General features: G+C 41.0%; 1 protein-coding gene across 1 annotated transcript in view; it reads right to left on the bottom strand.

Annotated features, from left to right (window-relative positions):
* The window catches only part of LOC122553260 (centromere protein J-like), a 68,869-nt gene that overhangs the window by 7,448 nt on the left and 40,354 nt on the right, over window positions 1-21,067 (bottom strand). The window contains exon 5 of the mRNA XM_043696845.1: window positions 13,270-13,369. Coding sequence (XP_043552780.1) covers window positions 13,270-13,369 — 100 coding nt within the window. The remainder of the gene's footprint in view (window positions 1-13,269; window positions 13,370-21,067) is intronic.

Below are 21,067 nucleotides of genomic sequence, written 5' to 3'. Positions count from 1 at the left end.
CTAAATGTGAAACTGCAGTGCAAGGGCCTTTTTGTGCATGAAATGTACAACTTGGTGAAGGCTTTTATGAGAAAGTTGCAGCTTCTCTCAAGCCAAATGGAGGACAACATTCTCACCCACTTGCCAATACTGAAGGAAGCCGCACCTTCAGCTGATCACCTCCACAGGTACTCATCTGTGTTAGAAGCACTGCATGGTGAATTTTCAAGGTGATTTCAAGACTTTAAAACTGTTGAGAATGAAATGCACAAGATTTTTTCCCCATTTACATGCAATGTGGAGAATGCACCTAGTGATGTTCAGCTTGAACTCATTGACCTGCAGTCTGACACACTTCTGGCAGAGTACTTTAGGTCAGTCTCACTGCTTGATTTTTACTCTTCCCTCAAAGAGGAGAACTTTCCACACATGAGGAGGCATGCTCAGAAGATTCTAGTCCTCTTTGTATCTACCTATATATGCAAACAGACATTCTCAGTGATGAAGTTCAACAAATCCAAATACAGATCCTCTATCACTGATGATCACCTCTCAGCTGTCCTTCGCATATCCACCTCAGACATTCAACCAGTTTTCAGTGCACTTGTTCAAGCCCAAAACAGACTGGAGTTTTCTCACTAAACAAGCAAAATGAACTGAAAAACATCAAAAGCACTTATTGCTTTTTGTATAGAGTTGTTTGTTGTTTGTAATACTGAACAATAATGAAACAACTCTTCATTATTGGTTTGTGAGATTAACATGTTAAAAATAAAATGAAATACTGAAATTATTGTTTTTATTGTTTATTTCTTCCATATTTGACCTACTCTACAATTTCATATCTTTATTGTAACAGAATATCCTTATTCTTTTGATTATAAGTTTCAGTGCAAAACTATATAATTTAGTACTTTTTACAATGGGAGAAAAATTAATACTGAGCAGAATTATGTACAATTTATTGTTGGTTCGGCCCTCCAACACAACTCAGGTTTCTCATGTGGCCCCTTGGAAGAATTAATTGCCCACCCCTGCACTAAGGGCTCTGATATTTACTGTATACTCCCTCTTGTACTAGATCTTGCAAAACGCATCACCTAGCCATTTGGCTGGATTAAACTCCATTTGCCATTTCTCTGTCCAAGTCTCCAGTCTATCTACATCTTGCTGTATCCTTCTGGTAATCCTCCTCACTATCTGCAATCTTTGTATCATCCACAATCTTACTTATCAGGCTACCTTCGTTCTCCATATATAAATACTACAAACAACAGGCATCTGAGCACTGATTTCTGTGGATTGCCACTGGTCACAAATCTCCAGTCAGAAAAACGCTCTTTCACCATTACTCTCTATCATCCATGACTAAGCCAGTTCTGCATCCATCTTACCAGCTCACTGCGGATCCCATGGGACCTCACTTTTTGTATCAGCCTGCCATGAGGGACCTTGTCAAAGGCTTTGCTAAAATCCATGTAGATAACATCCAATGCCCTGCCCTCATCAAACATCTTTGTCACTTCCTCAAAAACCTCTATCAAGTTTGAGAGACAACTTTCCCCTGCACAAAGCTATGTTGCCTATTGCTAGTAAGTATATATTTTTCTAAATGGGAGTAAACCCTATCCCTAAGAAACTTTTCCAATAATTTCCCTACCACTGATGTAAGGATCAGCAGCCTGTAATTTCCCAGATTATCCCTGTTACCCTTCTTATCAAGTGAACAACTTTGGCTATTCTCCAGTCCTCTGGCATCTCTCCTGTGACAAAAGAGAATACAAAGATTTTGTACAAGGCCCCAACTGCCCCATTAGCATTGTGGTATAGATCCCATCAGGTCCTTAATGCTTTTCAAAACACACAATGCCTTCTCCTTTTTTATGTCCATATACCCCTCCTGAGATTCACCATCTACGATGTGCTTCTCCTTTATGAATACCAATGCAAAGTATTCATTAAGGACCTCAAACATATCCTCTGACTCCATGCATAAATTTCCTCCTTTGTCCTTGAGCAGACCTACCCTTTCCCTAGCCACCCTCTTGTCCATTATATATAGATAAAATGCCATGGGATTTTGCTTAATCCTGTTTGCCAAAGACATATCATGGTCCTTTTAGCCTTCCTAATTCCTTGTTTGAGTTCTTTTCTGCTTTCTTTGTATTCTTCAAGAGCAGTTTGTTTCAGTTTCCTAAAGCTTACATAAGCCTCCTTTTTCTTTTTGACTAAGCTCTCAATTTCTCGTCATCCAAGGTTCCCGAAACTTACCATCCTTATCCTTCATTTTCACAAGAACAAGACTTTTGATAGTTCTACATGGTAGGCTGCTCCAGAAAGTTAGATTGCATGGAATCCAAGGGGACCTGGCAAATTGGATACACAATTGGCTTGATGGTAGGAAGCAGAGGGTAATAGTAGAGAGTAATGCTTATTTGACTGGAAGCCTGTGAATAGTGGAGTGCCTCAGGGATTGGTGCTGGGCCCATTGCTGTTTGTAATCTAGATTAATGATTTGGATGAGAATGTACAAGGCATGATTAGTAACTTTGCAGATAACACTAAAATAGGCCGTAGTGTGGACACTGTGGAAGGTTATCAGAAATTGCAGCAGCACCTTGATCAGCTGGGGAAGTGAGCCGAGAAATGGCAAATGGAGTTTAATATAAATAAGTGTGAAGTACTGTATTTCAGAAAGTCAAAACAAGGTAGGAGTTTCATGGTGAAAGGTGGGGCCTTAAGAAGGATGTGGAAGAGAGGGACCTTGGAGTTCAGGTGCACGGTTCTCTAAAAGTGGAGTCATAGGTAGACAGGGCAGTGAAGAAGGCATTTGGCACATTGGCCTTCATCAGTCAGGGCATTGAGTATAGAAGCTGGGAAGTTATATGGGCAGTTGTGCAGGGCGTTAGTGAGGCCGCACTTGGAATATTGTGTTCAGTTTTGATCACCTTGCTAGAGGAAGAATGTTATTAAATTGGAAAGAGTGCAGAAGAAATTTACAAGGATGTTGCCTGAACACAACAGGCTGAGTTATAGGGAGAGGTTGGAAAAGGTAGAACTTTTTTCTTTAGAGAATAGGAGACTGAGGGGAGGCCTTATAGAAGTGTGTAAGACCATGAGAGGCATGGATAGGGTGAATACTCACAGTCTTTTTCCCAGGGTTGGGGAATTAAGGACTAGAAGGCATCAGTTTAAGGTTAGAGGGGAAAGAATAAAAGGCAACCTGAGGGGCAACGTTTTTACACAGAGGGTAGTACGCATTTGGAATGAGCTGCCAGCAGAAGTAGTTGAGGCGGGTACAGTAACAACATTTAAAAGGCATTTGGGCAAACACATGGACAGGAAAGGTTTAGCAGGATATGTGCTAAGTGCAGGGAAATGGGCTTAGCGTGGATGAACATTTTCATCAGCATGGACCAGTTTGAGTCAAAAAGCCTGTTTCTGTGCTATAGGATTCTATGATTCTATGACTCTATATATGCTGGTCCTGAACTCTAATCAACTTGCCTTCAAAAGATGCCGAAATACCAGATGTTCCTTTACCCTGATACAGTGTTATGGATTAGGTCAGATCATTCAAAACATTCTTAAGCAAGTAACCCAGACCCTAACTTTGCAATTTGTTTCGGTAAGCGTACAGTGAAAATTACCCGAAGTTAGTTATGTTGACTACCAAGTTTTAAAACAGACAAAAATCTATTCACAAAATTATGGAATGAAACACAAAGAATAGAATATAGTATACCACAGACCTCAGTCTATCCAAACTAGACTTAATTATGCTGTTCCGAAAAATACGTGCGACAGTCCCAATAAACAAACCCCTTAAACACAGTAAAAATGAAAGAGGCTTACAGGTCGCAGTTAGAAGGACAGAGAGTTTAGCAGCCTGTTTCCACATAGCCCACTGCTGAACTCACTCAACCAAGACTTCAGCTTGCAGGACTGACCACTTCTCTTTCATTATACAGGTTACTTCTAAAACATGAAAGCTTTCGCCTGAAGTCTCACCTGTTTACATTTAAAGAAAAAGGCCTCACAATACCCTTTTCATCTCGGTATCAACCCAGCCGATTGGGAGCCTGGATTTTTTTAAGACCCCTCGTTCCCTTCCAACTTCCTTCCCACCTATCCGCTCCACCCTCCTCCCCGACCTATCACCATTACCCCCACCTATCCACCTATTGCACTCTTAGCTACCTTCCCTCCAGTCCCACTTTCCCCGCCCCCATTTATCTCTCCACCCCTTGGCTCACAAGCCTCATTCCTGATGAAGGGCTTTTGCCCGAAACGTCGATTCTTCTGCTCCTTGGATGCTGCCTGACTCGCTGTGCTTTTCCAGCACTACACTCTTGACTCTGATCTCCAGCATCTGCGGTCCTTAATTTCTCCTAGTTGATTTCCCCTAATTGGACTATTTACATTTTGTTTCAAAGAACCATCCTGGACACAGTTAACAAATTGCCCCACCATCCAAGCCCCTAATGCTAAATGAATTCCAGTCAATATAGAGGAAATTAAAATCACCCACCAAAATAACCATCCTGTTTTAACATTTTTCCTTAATCTGTCCATATTCATGTTTCTCTATCACCCGCTCACTTTTGGAAGCTTTGTAGTGCAATCCCATCAAAGACTCTAGGTACAATCCTACCCTTCCCATATGGCCTCGCCGGATGTACTCTTCAAGGTGTCCTCCATCAGTACAGCTGTGATATTCTCCCTTATCAAAAACATAACTCCCCCACATCTTTTACATCAGTCTCTGTCTCGCTTGAAACGTTAACTTGCCAGTCTTGTTTCTCTCTCTCTTTCTCTCTCTTAGCCAAGTCTTTGTAATGGCTACAACATCATGGTTATTTGAAATAATCAAAACTCTAAGTTCATCTGCCTTACCTGTCAGACTCCTCAGATTAAGACGAGTACATCACAGACTGCCAGTCCTACCATCTTCAGTTTGTTCTTCCTCTTCATCTTACTGGCCTTAGTTTCTGACTTCTCCTCAGTTATTTTACTTGCTGACCTACTGCTCTAGTCCCTGCCTCCCTGCCACCCTAGTTTAAACACTCCCTGTGTAGCACTTGCCAGGATATCGGTACACCTCCAGTTTAGGTGCAACCTGTCTTTTTCATACAAGACCCATCTACCCTGGAAGACATCCTAATGATCTACATGGCTAAAGTTCTCCCTCCTACAACTGCTCTTTAGCCACATTTTAATTGTACTATATTTCTATTCCTAGCCTCACTGGAATGTGGCACAGGTAGTAATCCTGACATCCTTCTTACCTAATTTCCTGAACTCCATTTACATCTCTCTGTTTCCCTATATCATTAGTATCAAAATGGACCACAATCTCTGGCTGCTCACCCTCCTTCTTCGGAATATCTCTTGCCTACTCTGAAGCATCCTTAACTCTGGCACCAGTGAAGCAACACAACATCCTAGAGTCTCTCTTGCAGCCACAGAAACATCTGTCCATGTCCCAGACTGTAGATTCATCCATCAATACTGCTCACCTACACTTCAATCTCCCCACTATACAACAGTGTCAGCATTGGTGCCACTGATCTTGTTGCTGTTGCTACTTTCCTGAGAGACCATCCATTCAACAGTATCCAAAACATTATACCTGTTTGAGAGGGGAATGGCCACAGAGGATTCCTGCTCTACCTGGCCATGTTTACTAGTCTTCTTGGTGGTCACCCAACTCTTCTGTATCTGTGTATCTATAAGTAGTGGTGTGACTATCTCACTAAGTGTGCTATCCACAACATTCTCAGACCCATGAATGATTAATAGTGAGTCCATCCGTTACTCCATGGAAATGTCTCTGATTTTCCATGTATTGCAGGAGGAGCATTCCACAAAGCTGAGTTCTCCTCAGCCTTATCAACTGCAGATGATAATTCAGGAACTGATTACACAACCTAACTCACTCTTCACCAAAGTCAGGTCCCTTGCACTTGCACTTTATTCCTAGTAGACTACACCAATGAAAAGTAAGTACTTTATCTCTCTCCAGCCACTCTCACTCAGTCTGCAAACCTGGTTCCTGAGCAGCCAAGCCTATGTCACTTTTTTGAATCATAATGTCACCTCCACAGCTGCCCCCCCAGATTCAGATCCACACAGACCCAGACTTGCACTCCTTCACTCTGTTATTGCTGCTGTCGCTGCTCAGACTTACCTTGGTCCAGACCCCACACCTTAAAATATTTATCCTGCTATCACTGCTGCTGTTAACCCTCAGGTTCGTTCTCCTTTGCTCAGATGTTGCTGCTGTTGCTGCTCCGACTGACCCCCAAAGGAAGATAACTATCTCAGTGCAGATGAAGGATCATGAGAATAATCTACAGTGGGCTTAATTGGAAAGGGGCAGGTGAGGGGAGATTTTTAGCAGTAAAAATGGGTATCAGGTTGGGAAAGTGTTAGAAAACATGCTTTTGTTTGGGACAGGCAGAGAAAGAGTGAGGTATAGCTGAGAAAATTTAAAAAAATATAAAAATGCATATTGATGACTCCCAATTATAGAGTCATAGTCATACAGTCCTACTTTTCGGTCCAACTAGTCCATGCCGAACAAACTAAACTAGTCACACCTGCCTGCACTTGGCCCATATCTCTCCAAACATTTCTTAATCATGTACTTACCCAAATATCTTTTAAACATTGTAATTTTCTCTCATTTACTACTTCCTCGAGAAGTTCATTCCACATACGAATAACCCAATGTAAAAAAGTTACTCTTCATGTCTTTTTAAAATCTTTCTCCTCTCACCTTAAAAATACATCTCCTAGTCCCCTAATCTTTAAGTTCCCCCACTGTAGGGAAAAGACACCTGCTATTCACCTTATCCATACATCTCATGATTATATAAATCTCTATAACATCACCCTCAACTTCCTATGCTCCAGTGAAAAAAGTCCCAGCCTATCCAGCCTCTCCTCATAACTCAAATCTTCCATTGCTGGCAATGTCCTGGTAAATATTTTCTGAACCCTCTCCAGCTTAATAAGATCCTTCCTATAACAGGGCAACCAGAACTGGACACCTCCAGAAGAGGTCTCACCAATGTCTTGTACAATCTTAAATGATGTCCCAACTCCTACACTAAACAACCTGAGCAATGAAAACAAACATGCAAATGGTTTCTTCACCACCCTTTTCTCTCCACCACATCCCACCAACTTTCTGCTGTCACTATGTTATGAGTCTTTAACTGTCTCTTGTTAAATTATCAGAAGATTGAAGCCACCATCAACCCTGCCATAAATTCTATAAACAGATCATTGATTCCATTCCCTCTTCATTTTCTGCCTCAGGTTTAACAATAATGTTTTTAACCTCAGCATATTATTTCATCCTAAATTGATTTTGAATCTTCAAATCACAAAGTCTTTTTACTCCAAATAAAAATACTCATACCTACACTTGCCTACACCTATCTCCTGCTGAAACCGCTTTCTCTATGCTAGGCACCTCCTGTTCTCATTTTTCTGATGTGCCCTTACACAGCAAAATATAATATTTACAGAAAGAGAAACAGGCCATTATTTATTTCCATGCCTATGTTTATATCCCATTAAAGTCTCCTCTCATCTTTCTTCATCTAACCCCATGAGCATATTCTTCTTTTCCTTTCTATATTATGAACTTATCTAACTCCCCCAAGAATTACATCGATGTTATTTGCTTTAATGCCTCCTTATGGGCAGCAACATTCTAAGCACTCTCAGAAGAACAAAAGAGTCAAAATAGACCCTAACATGCTATTTTCTTTCCCAAGTACTTGCTGTACCTGCATACTGATTTTCCAAATTCCTTGTATGAATAGACTTAGGCTCTCTGAATGTCAACATTTCCAAGTTCAATATTAAAATAAAACATCAAACTGCAGATGCTGTAATTCTAAAACAAAAATAGAAATTATGATTACAATTACAATATTTAAAAGACATTTAGATAAGTACATACATAGGAAAGGTTTGGAGGGATATGGGTCAGGAGCAGGCAGATGGGACTGGTATAGTTTGGGATTATGTTCAGCATGGACTTGTTGAAATGAAAAGACTTTCTGTTCTGTATGATCTAATGACTTTATAAATTCAGCAAGTCTGGCAACTTAGCATTTTGGGTCCAGTGACCATTCAATTCTCCAATGAAGGGTCAATGAACCAGAAACATTGACTCTGCTTTCACTGCACAGATGCTACTAGACCTGCTGAGTTTCTCCAGCAATTTCTGTTTTTGTACACAACTTCAAACTGTTTTGAAAAGAAATTTGGCATTCTTACAACTAAAGTGAACATTTTTTATTCTTTGTTTCATGGGATCATGGGATGTGGGCTTCATTGGCAATGCTAGAATTTGTTCTTTATCCTGAAATGTCTCTTGAACTGAATGACTACCAGACTACTTCAAAGTGCAGTTAAGAGCCAATGACACTGCTGTGGGTCTGGAGTCATGTGGAAATAAAACCAACAGATTTCCTTCGCTAAAGGATATTAGTGGATCAAATGGGTTTCACAACAATCCAACCAGTCCATGGTGAACACGTTCTCAAGCTAAACTAGTCCCACCTGTCTGCACCTGACCCCTATCCCTCCAAACCTTTCCTATAGTTTCAACGTTTCAATTTTACAGTTATTAACTGAATTTTAATTGAACGCACAGTTACTGTACTGGAGTTTAACCTATATCCTTACAACAGTAGCATAGGTTTCTGGGTTACTAATTCAGTAACTTTACCATGACACCATTGACTCCTCACTTTTCCACATTATATTCCATTTCCCATCCTGTTGCCCATCCAATCTGTTGGAATGTCTTTACAGCTTCTGTGTCCTCCTCACATCTGCAGTCTCACCTAGCTTTGCATTGTCAGCAAACTTTGGACATGCTACGCTGTCTTTTTGTCTAACTAACTATTTGTTGAGGCACCAACACTGATGCCTGTGGCACTTTGCAAGTCATAACCGGGTAAATTCCATAGTGAATTTATTGCTTATTTTCTTAAACTTACGGCCCCTGCTCTGGTCTCACCCTTACGCATATGCATTTTCTTTCTTGGAGGACAGGTAAATGTAAATGAGACAAAGATGTAACTGATGATGAAAGCATTAGACATACAATAGTCTGAACAGGATACACAGAGAACTAAGTCTGTACATGGAGAAGCACATTCCTAAGAAGGAATCTAGTAATGTATACAGAGTGACTAAAGAGTTGGAATTACATTATCATTACTGTGGGAGAGGCAATGGCCTAGTAGTATCATCATTAGATTATTAATCCAGAAACTCAGTCAATGTTCTAGGGACCTGGGTTTGAATGCTACTGTGGCAAATGGTGGAATAAAAAGATAACTGTAATTAAGAATCTACTGATGATCATGAAACAATTGTCAGAGAATCCTATCTGATTCACTAATGTCCTTCAGGGAAGGAAATCGGACATCTTCACCTGGTCTGGTCTACATGTGACTCCAACCCACAGCAATGTGATTGCCTCTCAATCACCCTCTGAAATGGCCTCGTAAGGCATTCAGTTGTAAAAATTGTTAAAAAACTCCTTCAAGGACAGCTACAGCTGAGCAATAAAGGCTGGCCAACCAGCAATGCCCTTGTCCTACAAATGAATTTTGAAAAAATGCTTCTGTCCAGATAATTGATATAGCAAGTGAGACAAGATCTATTGTACATTAAAAGAACAGGGACAAACCAAGCGAGACATTGGCAACAAACTAGATGACATGCTGGCCATGCAGCAGGTAACAGAAAAAATGTTGCCACGGATTAGATAATAGTCTGCAAATTTCTTCACCACTAATGCCAGCAAAAGTTTCTGGCAGCTACCACTTGACCAAGCAAAGGTTATTGACCATGAACATGATTCCTGATGAAGGGCGTATACCCTAAAAATCAATTCTCATGCTCCTTGGATGCTGCCTGACCTGCTGTGCTTTTGCAGCACCTCTCTCTCGACTATGAACATCACACCCTTTGGTTAATATTGTTCACTTTCATGCTTTCAGAATGGATAAAAGGTGGGGCACAGTGATCAACAATCAGTATACAATGATTGAGTTCCATCTCCAAGCAGATTTCTTGCAGTACTGAATTATGATGACAGTGCTGTGTAGCTAATCTATTTTGCTATCACTGTCTTGAAGATAAAGATATTCACTATTACCCAATTCATTTATTTAATAGTATTTGCTCCTTATTCCATGTTTCATCTCAGATCTCTAAATTCTGTAACATCAGTTAGTACTGATTATAATATATTTTCTGGTCTATTGGATCAGATACATTTGGGGAACCAGAAGAGGAGCTGTTTTTCATTCAGGAATAAAAGAAGATTAGCTTTGCCTCAGGTCCTGCAGAAGTTAACAATAATATCCAATTAACACATTTTTGTTTCCATTTTCCAGATGGGGATCAGCCAGATTGAGGGGTTGGCTTGCTGTCAAGTGGATAGGCCTTGTTACCATGCTGGGCTGCTGGGAAATGGAAGGACTGGGGGAAATTAATAAGGCCAGGTCTGTCATATTATGACTTGAGGGTAGGAAGTCCTATTATGGGAAAGGAATGTTGGATTGAGTTATAAAATTTGAGAATCAAAAATTACCCAAAATAGGTGGTCAAGAATTAATAAATGGTTTTAAGGTAGTTTATTACAACAGTTCAAAAATGATGCATAATCTAAAGAGAGTCATATACAGTCATAGAGATATACAGCACAGAAATAGACTCTTCAGTCCAACTCGTACATGCCGACCAGATATCCTAAATTAATCAAGTCCCATTTGCCAGCATTTAGTCTATATCCCTCCAAACCCTTCCTGTTATTATACCCATCCAGATGCCTTTTAAATGTTGCAATTTTACCAGCCTCCACCACTTCCTCTGGCAGCTCATTCCATACACGTACCACCCTCTGTGTGAAAAAGCTGCCCCTTAGGTCCCTTTTATATCCTCCCCCTCTCACCCTAAACCTATGCACTCTAGTTCTGGACTCCCCCGCCGCAGGGAAAAAGACTTTGTCTATTTATGCCCCTCATGACTATATAAGACTCTAAAAGGTCACCCCTCCACCTCTGACATTCCAGGGAAAACAGCCACAGCCTATTCAGTCTCTCCCGATAGCTCAAATCCTCCAACCCTGGCAACATCCTTGGAACTCTTTTCTGAACCCTTTCAAGTTTCACAACATCCTTCCGATAGGAAGGAGATCAGAATTGCATGCAATATTCCAAAAGTGGCCTAATCAATGTCCTGTATAGCCACAACACGACCTCACAACTCTTATACTGAATGCTCACACCAATAAACGAAAGCATACCAAATGCCTTCTTCACTATCTTATCTACCTGTGACTTGACTTTCAAGGAAGTATGAACCTGCACTCCAAGGTCCCTTTGTTTAGTAACACTCCCCAAGACCTTTCCAATAAGTGTATAAGTCCTGCTCTAAATTGCTTTTCCAAAATGCAGCACCTTGCATTTATCTAAATTAAATTCCATCTCCCACTCCTCAGCCCATTAGCCCATCTGATCAAAATTCTGTTGTACTCTGAGGTAACCTTCTTCACTGTCCAGTACACCTCCAATTTTGGTGTCACCTGCAAACTTACTGACATTACCTCCTATGTTCACAACCAAATCATTTGTATAAATGACGAAAAGTAGTGTACCTAGCACTGAACCTTGTGGCACTCCACTGGTCACAGGCCTACAGTCTGAAAAGCAACCTTCTACCACCATCCCTTGTCTGATACCTTTGAGCTAGTTCTATATCCAAATGGCTAGTTCTCCCTGTATTCCATGAGATCTAACCTTGCTAACCAGTCTCCCACGGGAACCTTGTCAAATGCCTTACTGAATTCCATATAGATCACGTCCACCACTCTGGCCTCATCAATACTCTTTGTTACTTCTTCAAAAAACTCAAATCACATTCATGAGACATGATTTTCCATGCACAAAGCCATGCTGACTATCCCTAATCAATTTTTGCCTTTCCAAATACATATAAATCCTGTCCCTCAAGATTCCCTTCAACAACTTTCCCATCACTGAAGTCAGGCTCACTGGTCTATAGTTTCCTGGCTTTTCCTTCCACTTTTCTTAAATAGTGGTACCACATTAACCAACCTCCAGTCTTCCAGCACCTTACTTTGACTATCAATGATACACATATCTCAGCAAGGAGTTCAGCAAACACTTCCCTAGCTTTCCACAGGATTCTAGGAAACACCTGATCATGTCCTGGGGATTTTTCCACTTCTATGCATTTCAAGACATCCAACACTTCCTCCTCTGTAATATGGACATTTTTCAAGATGTCACATTCTATTTCCCCACATTCTATATCTTCCATGTCCTTCTCCCCAGTAAATACTGATGCAAAATACTCATTTAGTATCTCCCCATCTCCTGTAGCTCCACACATCCACAGCCTTGCTGATTTTTGAGGGGCCCTATTCTCTCCCTAGTTACCCCAGCCAGTGAGCAACTAGCCACAAAAAGACATGACCCATTCTCACGAGTATCCTTACATATAGATGAGGAAGGACACCACTTCGACTGGGACAACTCATCCATCCTAGTACAAGCCAAACAGAGACAAGCACAGGAATTCCTAGAAGCATGACATTCCTACTGGATCTCTATCAACAAACATTTAGACCCCATTTACCATCCTCTGAGAAGAAGAACAGGAAATGATGTCACCACAGGAAATTGCATCACCACAGGAAATTGCATCACCAACCCAAGGAAACCTAAACACCTAAATCGAAAGCAGATCACTAACATCAGTGCTCCACCAGAGGCTCACTGATGATGTTACCTAGTATGGTAATGAAACTTCTGAAAATGAATCTTCCAGCTCAGCGAGCAAACTTACATTTCAAAACTCGCTAGCCTCTTCCTATTGCTCAAATCCTCCAACCTTAGCAATATCCTTGCCTTCCTATATATCTCCTGGGAACAAGTTAGTTACTTGCCCATATCCCTCCATCTCACTTCCACTAAAACTTGAAAAAGGGTAGTTCAAATAAATTACGTTCAGGTTTGAAATATTTAATATTTTAACTTCCCAGTAATAATCAACACACTCATTGTTGGCACTAAAATCCAACCTCTCCCTGACTGATGCTGATCCTTCTTTCAATAGTTAATACTTAATTTCTATACATCTTTCTTAAATGTTGAAAGTATAAAATCACTTTAACCAACAACTCAATTGTGTTTGGTACATAGCTTTGGAAAATAGCTTTGTTACCTGCGGATCCTGTTGAATTAATTCTGAATCGACCTTAAGTAGTTCTTCAACAAAATCTTCAAAAGTCTTTTGCTTTTCACTAATTCCAGGTCTGATGGGTCTGGGAGAAACAATAAGTGGGTTATATTTACATCCTGTTCTAATATGGGAAATTTCTGGGAATCTCTATTAGCAAAAAGTATAAGTAGAGTCTTACTCCTGAGAGTGAGTCAAACAACATCAAAACTGAAAATACTGCAAAATCTCAAAAGGTCAAACAGCATTTGTGGAGAAATTTCCTGGATGATGGATCATAAGAAATTTTTGCATTTTTAGACTTGCTGCAGATCAAGTATGTTAACAAATTGACTTAGTTTGCATTCTTTGGCTTTATTGTCTACTCCTCTGTTAATGATAAATGATTTGGTACATTCTCAAAAGTAGCAGTATTCCAAAATGAAACTGAAGTGCAGCAAAACAATTTCTCTTGGCTCATTAAGATAATTGCCTTTAAATCCTGAGAAATGTAAGAAAAGGTAAAAACCTTACTGTTACAGGTCACTCCACCTCCTAAGTACTGTGCTTTATCAGCTGCGGCTCAGATGGTAACACTCATCTCTCTCACACAGGGCGTTGTGGTTCAAATTTCACTCCAGTGGTTTGATCAAATAAATTTACAGTTTGTCACAGAGGTGTTGGACTGGGGTGGACAAAGTTAAAAATCACACAACAGCAGGTTTTGGTTCGACAGGTTTATTTGGAAGCACTAGCTTTCGGAGCAGTTAGCTGTCTGGTGAAGGAGCAGCGATCCGAAAGCTAGTGCTTCCAAGGAAACCTATTGGACTATAACCTGCTGTTGTGTGATTTTTAACAGTATATAGGGAAGGTCTTCAAACAAAGCCACCACAAAATAGAAAATTCTTGTCCAAAATAAAATGAAATGGGCAGAATAATTCCAGCACCTAAAGGAAATTGGCCACAGCAAAAAAGTTGGGAAAATCACATGAGATGGCCAGCAAGGTGCTTCTTGATTTCAAAAGCAAAAAGTCCCACTTCCCAAGCAAACCTTGAACGGTGAGATGGGATTTTTGCTGGGGATTAGTAAGAGGCTTATTTTCATGTATTAGCATCGTATTATTAGTTAATCTCACTTCATTATTATGCAATTTCTTACTTTTGTTCTGTTGGATGGATATTAGATGGCAATAATTTCTGACATTTCGAACATGCTGCTTGCCTCTATAGATCTCCATCACTAGGCATCAATATCTCAGTATGGGCACTGACTGCGCACATCCCCTTTCCACAAACCTTGGTAGTTAACACATGACAGCCTTCTGAAATTCTTATGGTACACCTCTAATCCACTTACAGTACAGTTCTACACTTCAATATTGCACTTTGGAGTACACCAGCACCTTTCATTGGAATGCAGTTGCAAGGACACTTTGCACATAAGTTTAGTCATAGACTCATAGAGTCCTACAACACGGAGACAGGCCTCGTGGCCCAAACTGGTCCAAGCCAACCGAAATGTCTGTCCATGCTAACCCTATTTCCCTGCACTTGGCCCACATACTTTTAATCCTTTCCTATCCATGTATTTGTCCAAATGCCTTCTGAATGTTATTAATGTACCTGCCTCAACCACTTCCATTGGCAGTTCATTCCATATGCTTACCACTCTCTGTGCAATAAAGTTGCCCCTCAGGTTCCTTTTTATTCTTTTCCCTCTAACCTTAAACTGATGCCCTCTCGTCCTCCAGTCCCCAACCCTGGAAAAAATACTGAGAGCATTCACCCTATCCAGGCCACGCATGCTCTTATACAAGGTTCCCCCCTCAGTCTCCTACACTTTCAAGAGAAACATCCTAGCTTGTCTAACCTATCCCTATAACTCAGACTATTGAGTCCTGGCAACATCCTTGTCAATTTCTTCTGCATTCTTTCCAGTTTAATAACATTCTTCGTATAAGAAGATGACCAAAACTGAACACAATACTCCAAGTTGGGCAACATAACTTCCCAACTTCGATACTCAATGCCCTGACTGATGAAGGCCAGTGTGCCAAAAGCCTTCTGCACTGCCCTGTGATTCCACTTTCAGAGAACTGTGAACCTGAACTCCAATATCGCTCTGTTCCACTATCCACTATCCTCCTTAAGGCCCTTCCATTCACCATGAAACTCCCACCCTGATTTGACTTTCCAAAATACAAGACCTCACACTTATCTATATTAAACTCCATTTACCATTTGTTGGCCCACTTTCCCAGCTGATCAAGATCCTGATGCAATTTCTGACAACTTTCCTCACTGTCCACGATACCGCCAATTTTAGTATTATCAGCAAGCTTACTAATCATGCCTTGTATGTTCTCATCCAAATAATTAATATAGATAACAAACAGCAATGAGCTCAGCACCGACCCATGAGGCACTCCACTAGTCACAGGCCTCCTGTCCAGCAAGCATCCTTCCACTATTACCCTCTGCTTCCTACCAACAAGCCAATTTTGTATCCAATTTGCCAGCTTGCTGTAGACTATATGACACATAACCTTCCAGAGCAACCTACCATGTGGAAACTCATCAAAGGCCTTACTGAAATTCATATGGACTATGTCTATCACTCTGCTCTTGTCAACCTTCCTGGTCACTTCATCAAAGAACTCTAACAAATTTGTGAGGCATGATTCTCCCATTCACAAAGCCATGTTGACTACTCCTAATCAAACCCTGTCTTTCCAAATAGAATAAAACAGGATTTGATGAGGTAGGATTAGAAATAAAGAAGAGATATATTTCCAAATATGTATCATATCCCTCAAAATCTTCTCAAGTAACTTACCCACCACCAGATGTTAGGTTACTGGTGTATAGTTCCCAGGCTTTTCTATGTAGTTTTTCTTGAATAATGGCATGACTTCCGGGACCTCACCCAGAGCTAACGATGATGCAAAAATACCAGCCAGGGCCCCCACAATTTATTTTTTAGCCTCTTGTATTTTCTTGGATATATCTGGTCAGAACCACGAGATTTATCCACCTTCATACATTCTAATACATCCAACGTCTCCTCTGCTGTGATATGGACTGTCCCCAAGACATCACCACTAACTTCCCCAAGTTCCCAAGTCTTTATGTCTTTCTCCATGATAAACACAGAGGAGAAATAGTCATTGAGAACCTTGCCCATCCCCTACAGTTACACATACATGTCCACTTTGCTCCTTGAAGGCCTTATTGTCTTTCTAGTTATTCTTTTTCCTTTAATATACTTAAAGTACCTCTTTGGATTCATCCTAATCTTCTCAGCTAATGTTATTTTGTGCCCCCATTTCACCCTCCTGATTTCCTTCTCCAGTAGACTCCTGTATTCCCTTTACACTTCCTGGATCCCAGCTGCCTGTACCTGAGCCACGTCTCCCTTTTTCTGGTCAAATCCTCAATATCTCTCGTCATCCAGGATTCCCTCTTCCTACCAATTTTGCCTTTCACCCTCACAGGTACATAGAGACCTTGAACTCCAGCTATCTCACTTTTAAAGGCCTCCCACTTGCCGGAGGTTCCTTTGCCTGCAAACAAACTATCCAATCAACCCCTGCAAGCTCCTGTCTAATTCCATCAAATATCGCCTTGCCCCAATTTAGAACTTGAACCTGTGGATCAGTTTTGTCCTTCTCCATAACTTTTTTGAAATTAATAGAACTATGGTCACTGGTCCCAAAGTACTCCTCCACTGTCATCTCCATCACCTATCCTGCCCTATTTCTCAAGAGTAGATCAAGTTTTGCCCCTTCTTGAGTAGGATCCTCTATTTGCTGCTTGAGGAAACTTTCCTGAATGCACTTAACAAATTCCATCCCATTTAAACCTTTAATGCTCTGGCATTCTCAGTCTGTCACGAAAATTAAAATTCCCTACTATAACAACCCTCTTACTCCTGCAAGTCTCCTCAGTTTCCCTGCATATTTGTTCATCTAATTCCTGCTGATGATTTAGGGGTCTATAGTACAACCCCAATGACATTACCATCCTCTTCTTATTTTTCAACTCCACCCACAAAGCCTCACTGGATGATCCTTCAGTTATTTCATCTCTGACTACTGCTGTGATACTCAGCTTAATCAGAAATGCAACTTCCCCTCCCCTCTTTCCACCACTTCTGTCCCACCTAAAGCATCTGTACCCTGGCACATTAAGCTGCCAGTCCTGTCCCTCTCTTAGCCATGTTTCTGTAATGGCTATAATATCTCATTTAACTCACGGAATGGGCCAGGCAGCATCTCAGGGCAGTTTGCTCTGTTTCTTAATGTTCAATCATTTTCTGCTGACTTGGATGCTCACTTGGATTTTCCTGTCTCAGCCAAAGCTTAAAGGCTGTCTGTCTTACCTTGCTGTTTAGCAATGACACAAAACCAGGCAGCTTATTATGGTTGTCAAAAGTGATCTGTCATGGTATGGACATGTTGCTGTACAGTTAATGCTATGTCAATCTCAGCATGCATCAGCAGTAAATGCAGCAAATACATAAATCAATTGAGCACGTCTCAAAATCTAAGGGGAGCAGCTGTTAGTCAGGGGCCTGGACATAGTCAGGTTTCCTTTTGGGTAAGACATGGTCTAGGGGTCTGTTCTGTGTTAGTGAAGTTGGAGAAATAAATGTTGGGAATTAGAGGTAACTTGGATGGCAGAGGGGATAAGAGTGATGAAAATAGGAAATTAACATGTAGGTGGAGGAGGCGATAGTAAATGGGAGGACATGGGATACCGTGGAGGAAAGGAAAGGGGTGCTGTTGTCAGCAGTCACCACCTCTGTGGGGATAGACTTTCCAGCACAATGGTGAGTAATGCTAAGGTATGTTGCCAAGACTTGTTTGTCTTGAAATGGCATTGAGGGCTTTTCTGTATCTCCTAATCCTAATGGGCCCTTCAGCAGTGACTTCTTCAGCTGTTCAGCAGCTGCTGGAGGTTGCTGCTGGTCCTGAGATTGCTGGTGCATCTGTTCCTCCTCCATTTCTCTTTGCCTTTGTTGTACTAAAGCAGCAGTGACAATAAACCCTGCTGAAGCAAGTCCTACAGCCTAAACGAGTGGGTGGCCATTCTGTCCCAGTGTGTGGCAAAATGATAGCTGCACTAAACGTTTGTGCAATTGGCTTCTTCCGAGGACTTACTGGGGCCATATGTGAGACTATCAATCCTCAATCCACAAATGTATTGAGGCTGTTACCAAAACAATTTGTGTCAGATCACACTGTGTTATCTTACTTCCCAATGTCAAGGTCAGAGTTGGGCTTTACCAGTAGGCTTTACCAATATAGCTAGATTCCCCAGGTGCAGTAGACTGTTCACATGTTGCACTTAGTCAGAAGTCACACAACACCAGCTTAGAGTCCAACAGGTTTATGTGAAATCACATAAGCTTTCAGAGCACAGCCCCTTTGTCAGATGCACTATAACCTAATGTTGCGTGACTTCTGACTTTATCCACCCCAGTCCAAAACTGGCACCTCCACAACATATTGCACAATGAGTGTCATATCAAATGCAGCTGAATTCATGCAAGGGTTCCATTCTATCAATGTGCAAGTCAGCTGCAATCATTGGTACCACATCTTAGAGGTCTGTACAAGGTACCCTGGGATCTACCATGATGCCTACATTTGAGGACTCCCTTGTTGCTGTGTCAGTTGGAGAGCCAGGTGCCTTACAGTGTTGGTTACTGGGAGACAAGGGTCTGCAACCATGGCTGATGACTCCATTAAGCAACTGCTGAAGACACCATGTAGATACAATATAGCCCCTTCTTTAATCAGTGCCATTGTGGACAAGATGATGGGCCTCTTGAAGATGAGGTACTGAAACTTGGATCTGTCTCAAAAGATCTTGTAGCACACTCCAGACAGAGCATGCTGAATAACTGCGTCCTGCATACTGCACAACTGGAACAGGCAAAGAGGGGATACAATGAATATTGAATAGCTGGAAGAGCAGTAGCAGTCTCATGAGGTGGAAGATGAGGAAATTGAGCAAGACAAACATCACCTTCTGCATAGTAGAATACTGCAATGATAGGTGCAACAAGCCAGACAAGACTTATTTAAAAACCTAGTACAATTAGTTGACAGCCAAGTGGAGTCATCATTCATTTACTGCAGCTTTGGTTTATCTGTTTATTATTTGCTTCCACTGTTGTTGAATAAAGACAAATGTTTTAAATTGTTTGAAGGCTTCCCTGTATGTGAGGTGCCACATTAAATAATGGCAAGAAGTTGGGTTACACTGGGATTTAGGAAAGTGTAGTATTGACTTTGGCAGCATAGTAAGATGGGATATGACTAAGAATGAGTGAGCTGTGGAGCTTGGTTCTTAAACAGTAATAGATGTGAGACTTGTATGGGCAATCTTCTCACCAATGTGCCCTGAGAAGCATTGGTTTGTGGTTACTTGTTCACTACATGTACAGAGATGGGGAACTCCAGTCTGCACAATGGCCCTTTGAAGATGGCGCTGGAAATTCAAGGATGTGCTGGCAGTAGGGAGTATTTCTACCTCAAGAAAATTGGGGAATATACAGGCAGGATGCCATTGGGTCATAGCACGTAGTTACTGAGACAAGCTTAGGAGGATAACATGACAGAACTTGCCTGGTCTCATGAAGAGAAATCCTTCATGAAACCTGCCAGAAGTGGCACAGCTCTTATCTGGTAAGATTTAGTCCAATATGTCCAGAACAAAACTAGAAACACAAAGAAACGAGTGAACTGAAAACTTCAAGTTTCCTTATATTTGTAGTTTCAAGTAATTTACGCAAGCCTAGTGCTTCCTCAGTGCTGTCTTTTGGCATTAAAATGATGCGCCATCTGTTCTCGCAGACAGAAGTCTTATGACAATTTTTGGAAGAAGTGTACAGATCAATATTTATTCCTCAATAAACATCACAAAAGCAGTTTATTTGATCATTTGTCACCTTGCTGGTTGTACTTGCCGGCTGGTTGAAGCTTCAAAATGGAAATGGGAATTTGGATTCCGGAATTTTCTACATGTTGTAACTCCACCTCTATGCTGGCAATGACAGCGGGTGGGATGTTCTCCTGGGATGAGGGGAGTCAGGCCAATTCCTGACAGGCCCAAGGCATGGATGGAGGCAGACTGATATCTGTTCTGAAGAAGACTCATACTGGACTTGCTGAGTTTCTCCAGGATTCTCAGTGTTTTAGGTAAAAGGACAGCTTCCATTCATAGCAACATAAGACAATCTTTACAGACTACTGTAAGAGTCACTCACCCTCCTACTCTTTCCTCAATCTCCACCTCACCTCACCTTTCCTTACCCAATGTCTAGTTAACACTTGGAAGTCTTTTAGGTGATTATACATTTGACCAAGTACATACAAATCATTTGAATATGTACTAGGAAAGCAACTATCTTATTAAAAGCTTATAAATTTGTCAAAATAACAAACTCAAGTTCACCAGAACAGCTGTGTAACCAAACTCTCCCAGCAGAATCTATTAGTGGTTTGGAAGTCAGCTAAGCCATAAAAGTGGGCAATGTCTACCTAGCACAGCTTCATAAATGAACCCTGCAGTACAGAATCCAATAGTGCCTTGGAAGATACTCAATAACTCAGACATGTATCAAAACTTTCAGACAGCCAAACAAATGGGTGAGCTGTTCTGTGAAGAATGAAGTCTATTCCAGAAATGCTTAGTACAACATACTTCTACTATTTAAAATTATCCCCTTAGTCTTTATGCTGTACTTGCTGATTAACATTTTGTAAATATAATTTAAATGTTAAAATCAAAATGG

This window comes from Chiloscyllium plagiosum, chromosome 9 (genome assembly GCF_004010195.1).
Source record: "Chiloscyllium plagiosum isolate BGI_BamShark_2017 chromosome 9, ASM401019v2, whole genome shotgun sequence".
NCBI classification, from domain to species: Eukaryota; Metazoa; Chordata; class Chondrichthyes; order Orectolobiformes; family Hemiscylliidae; genus Chiloscyllium; species Chiloscyllium plagiosum.
Note: the sequence above shows the minus strand (reverse complement) of the source record. Positions and strands in the feature narration are given on the sequence as shown.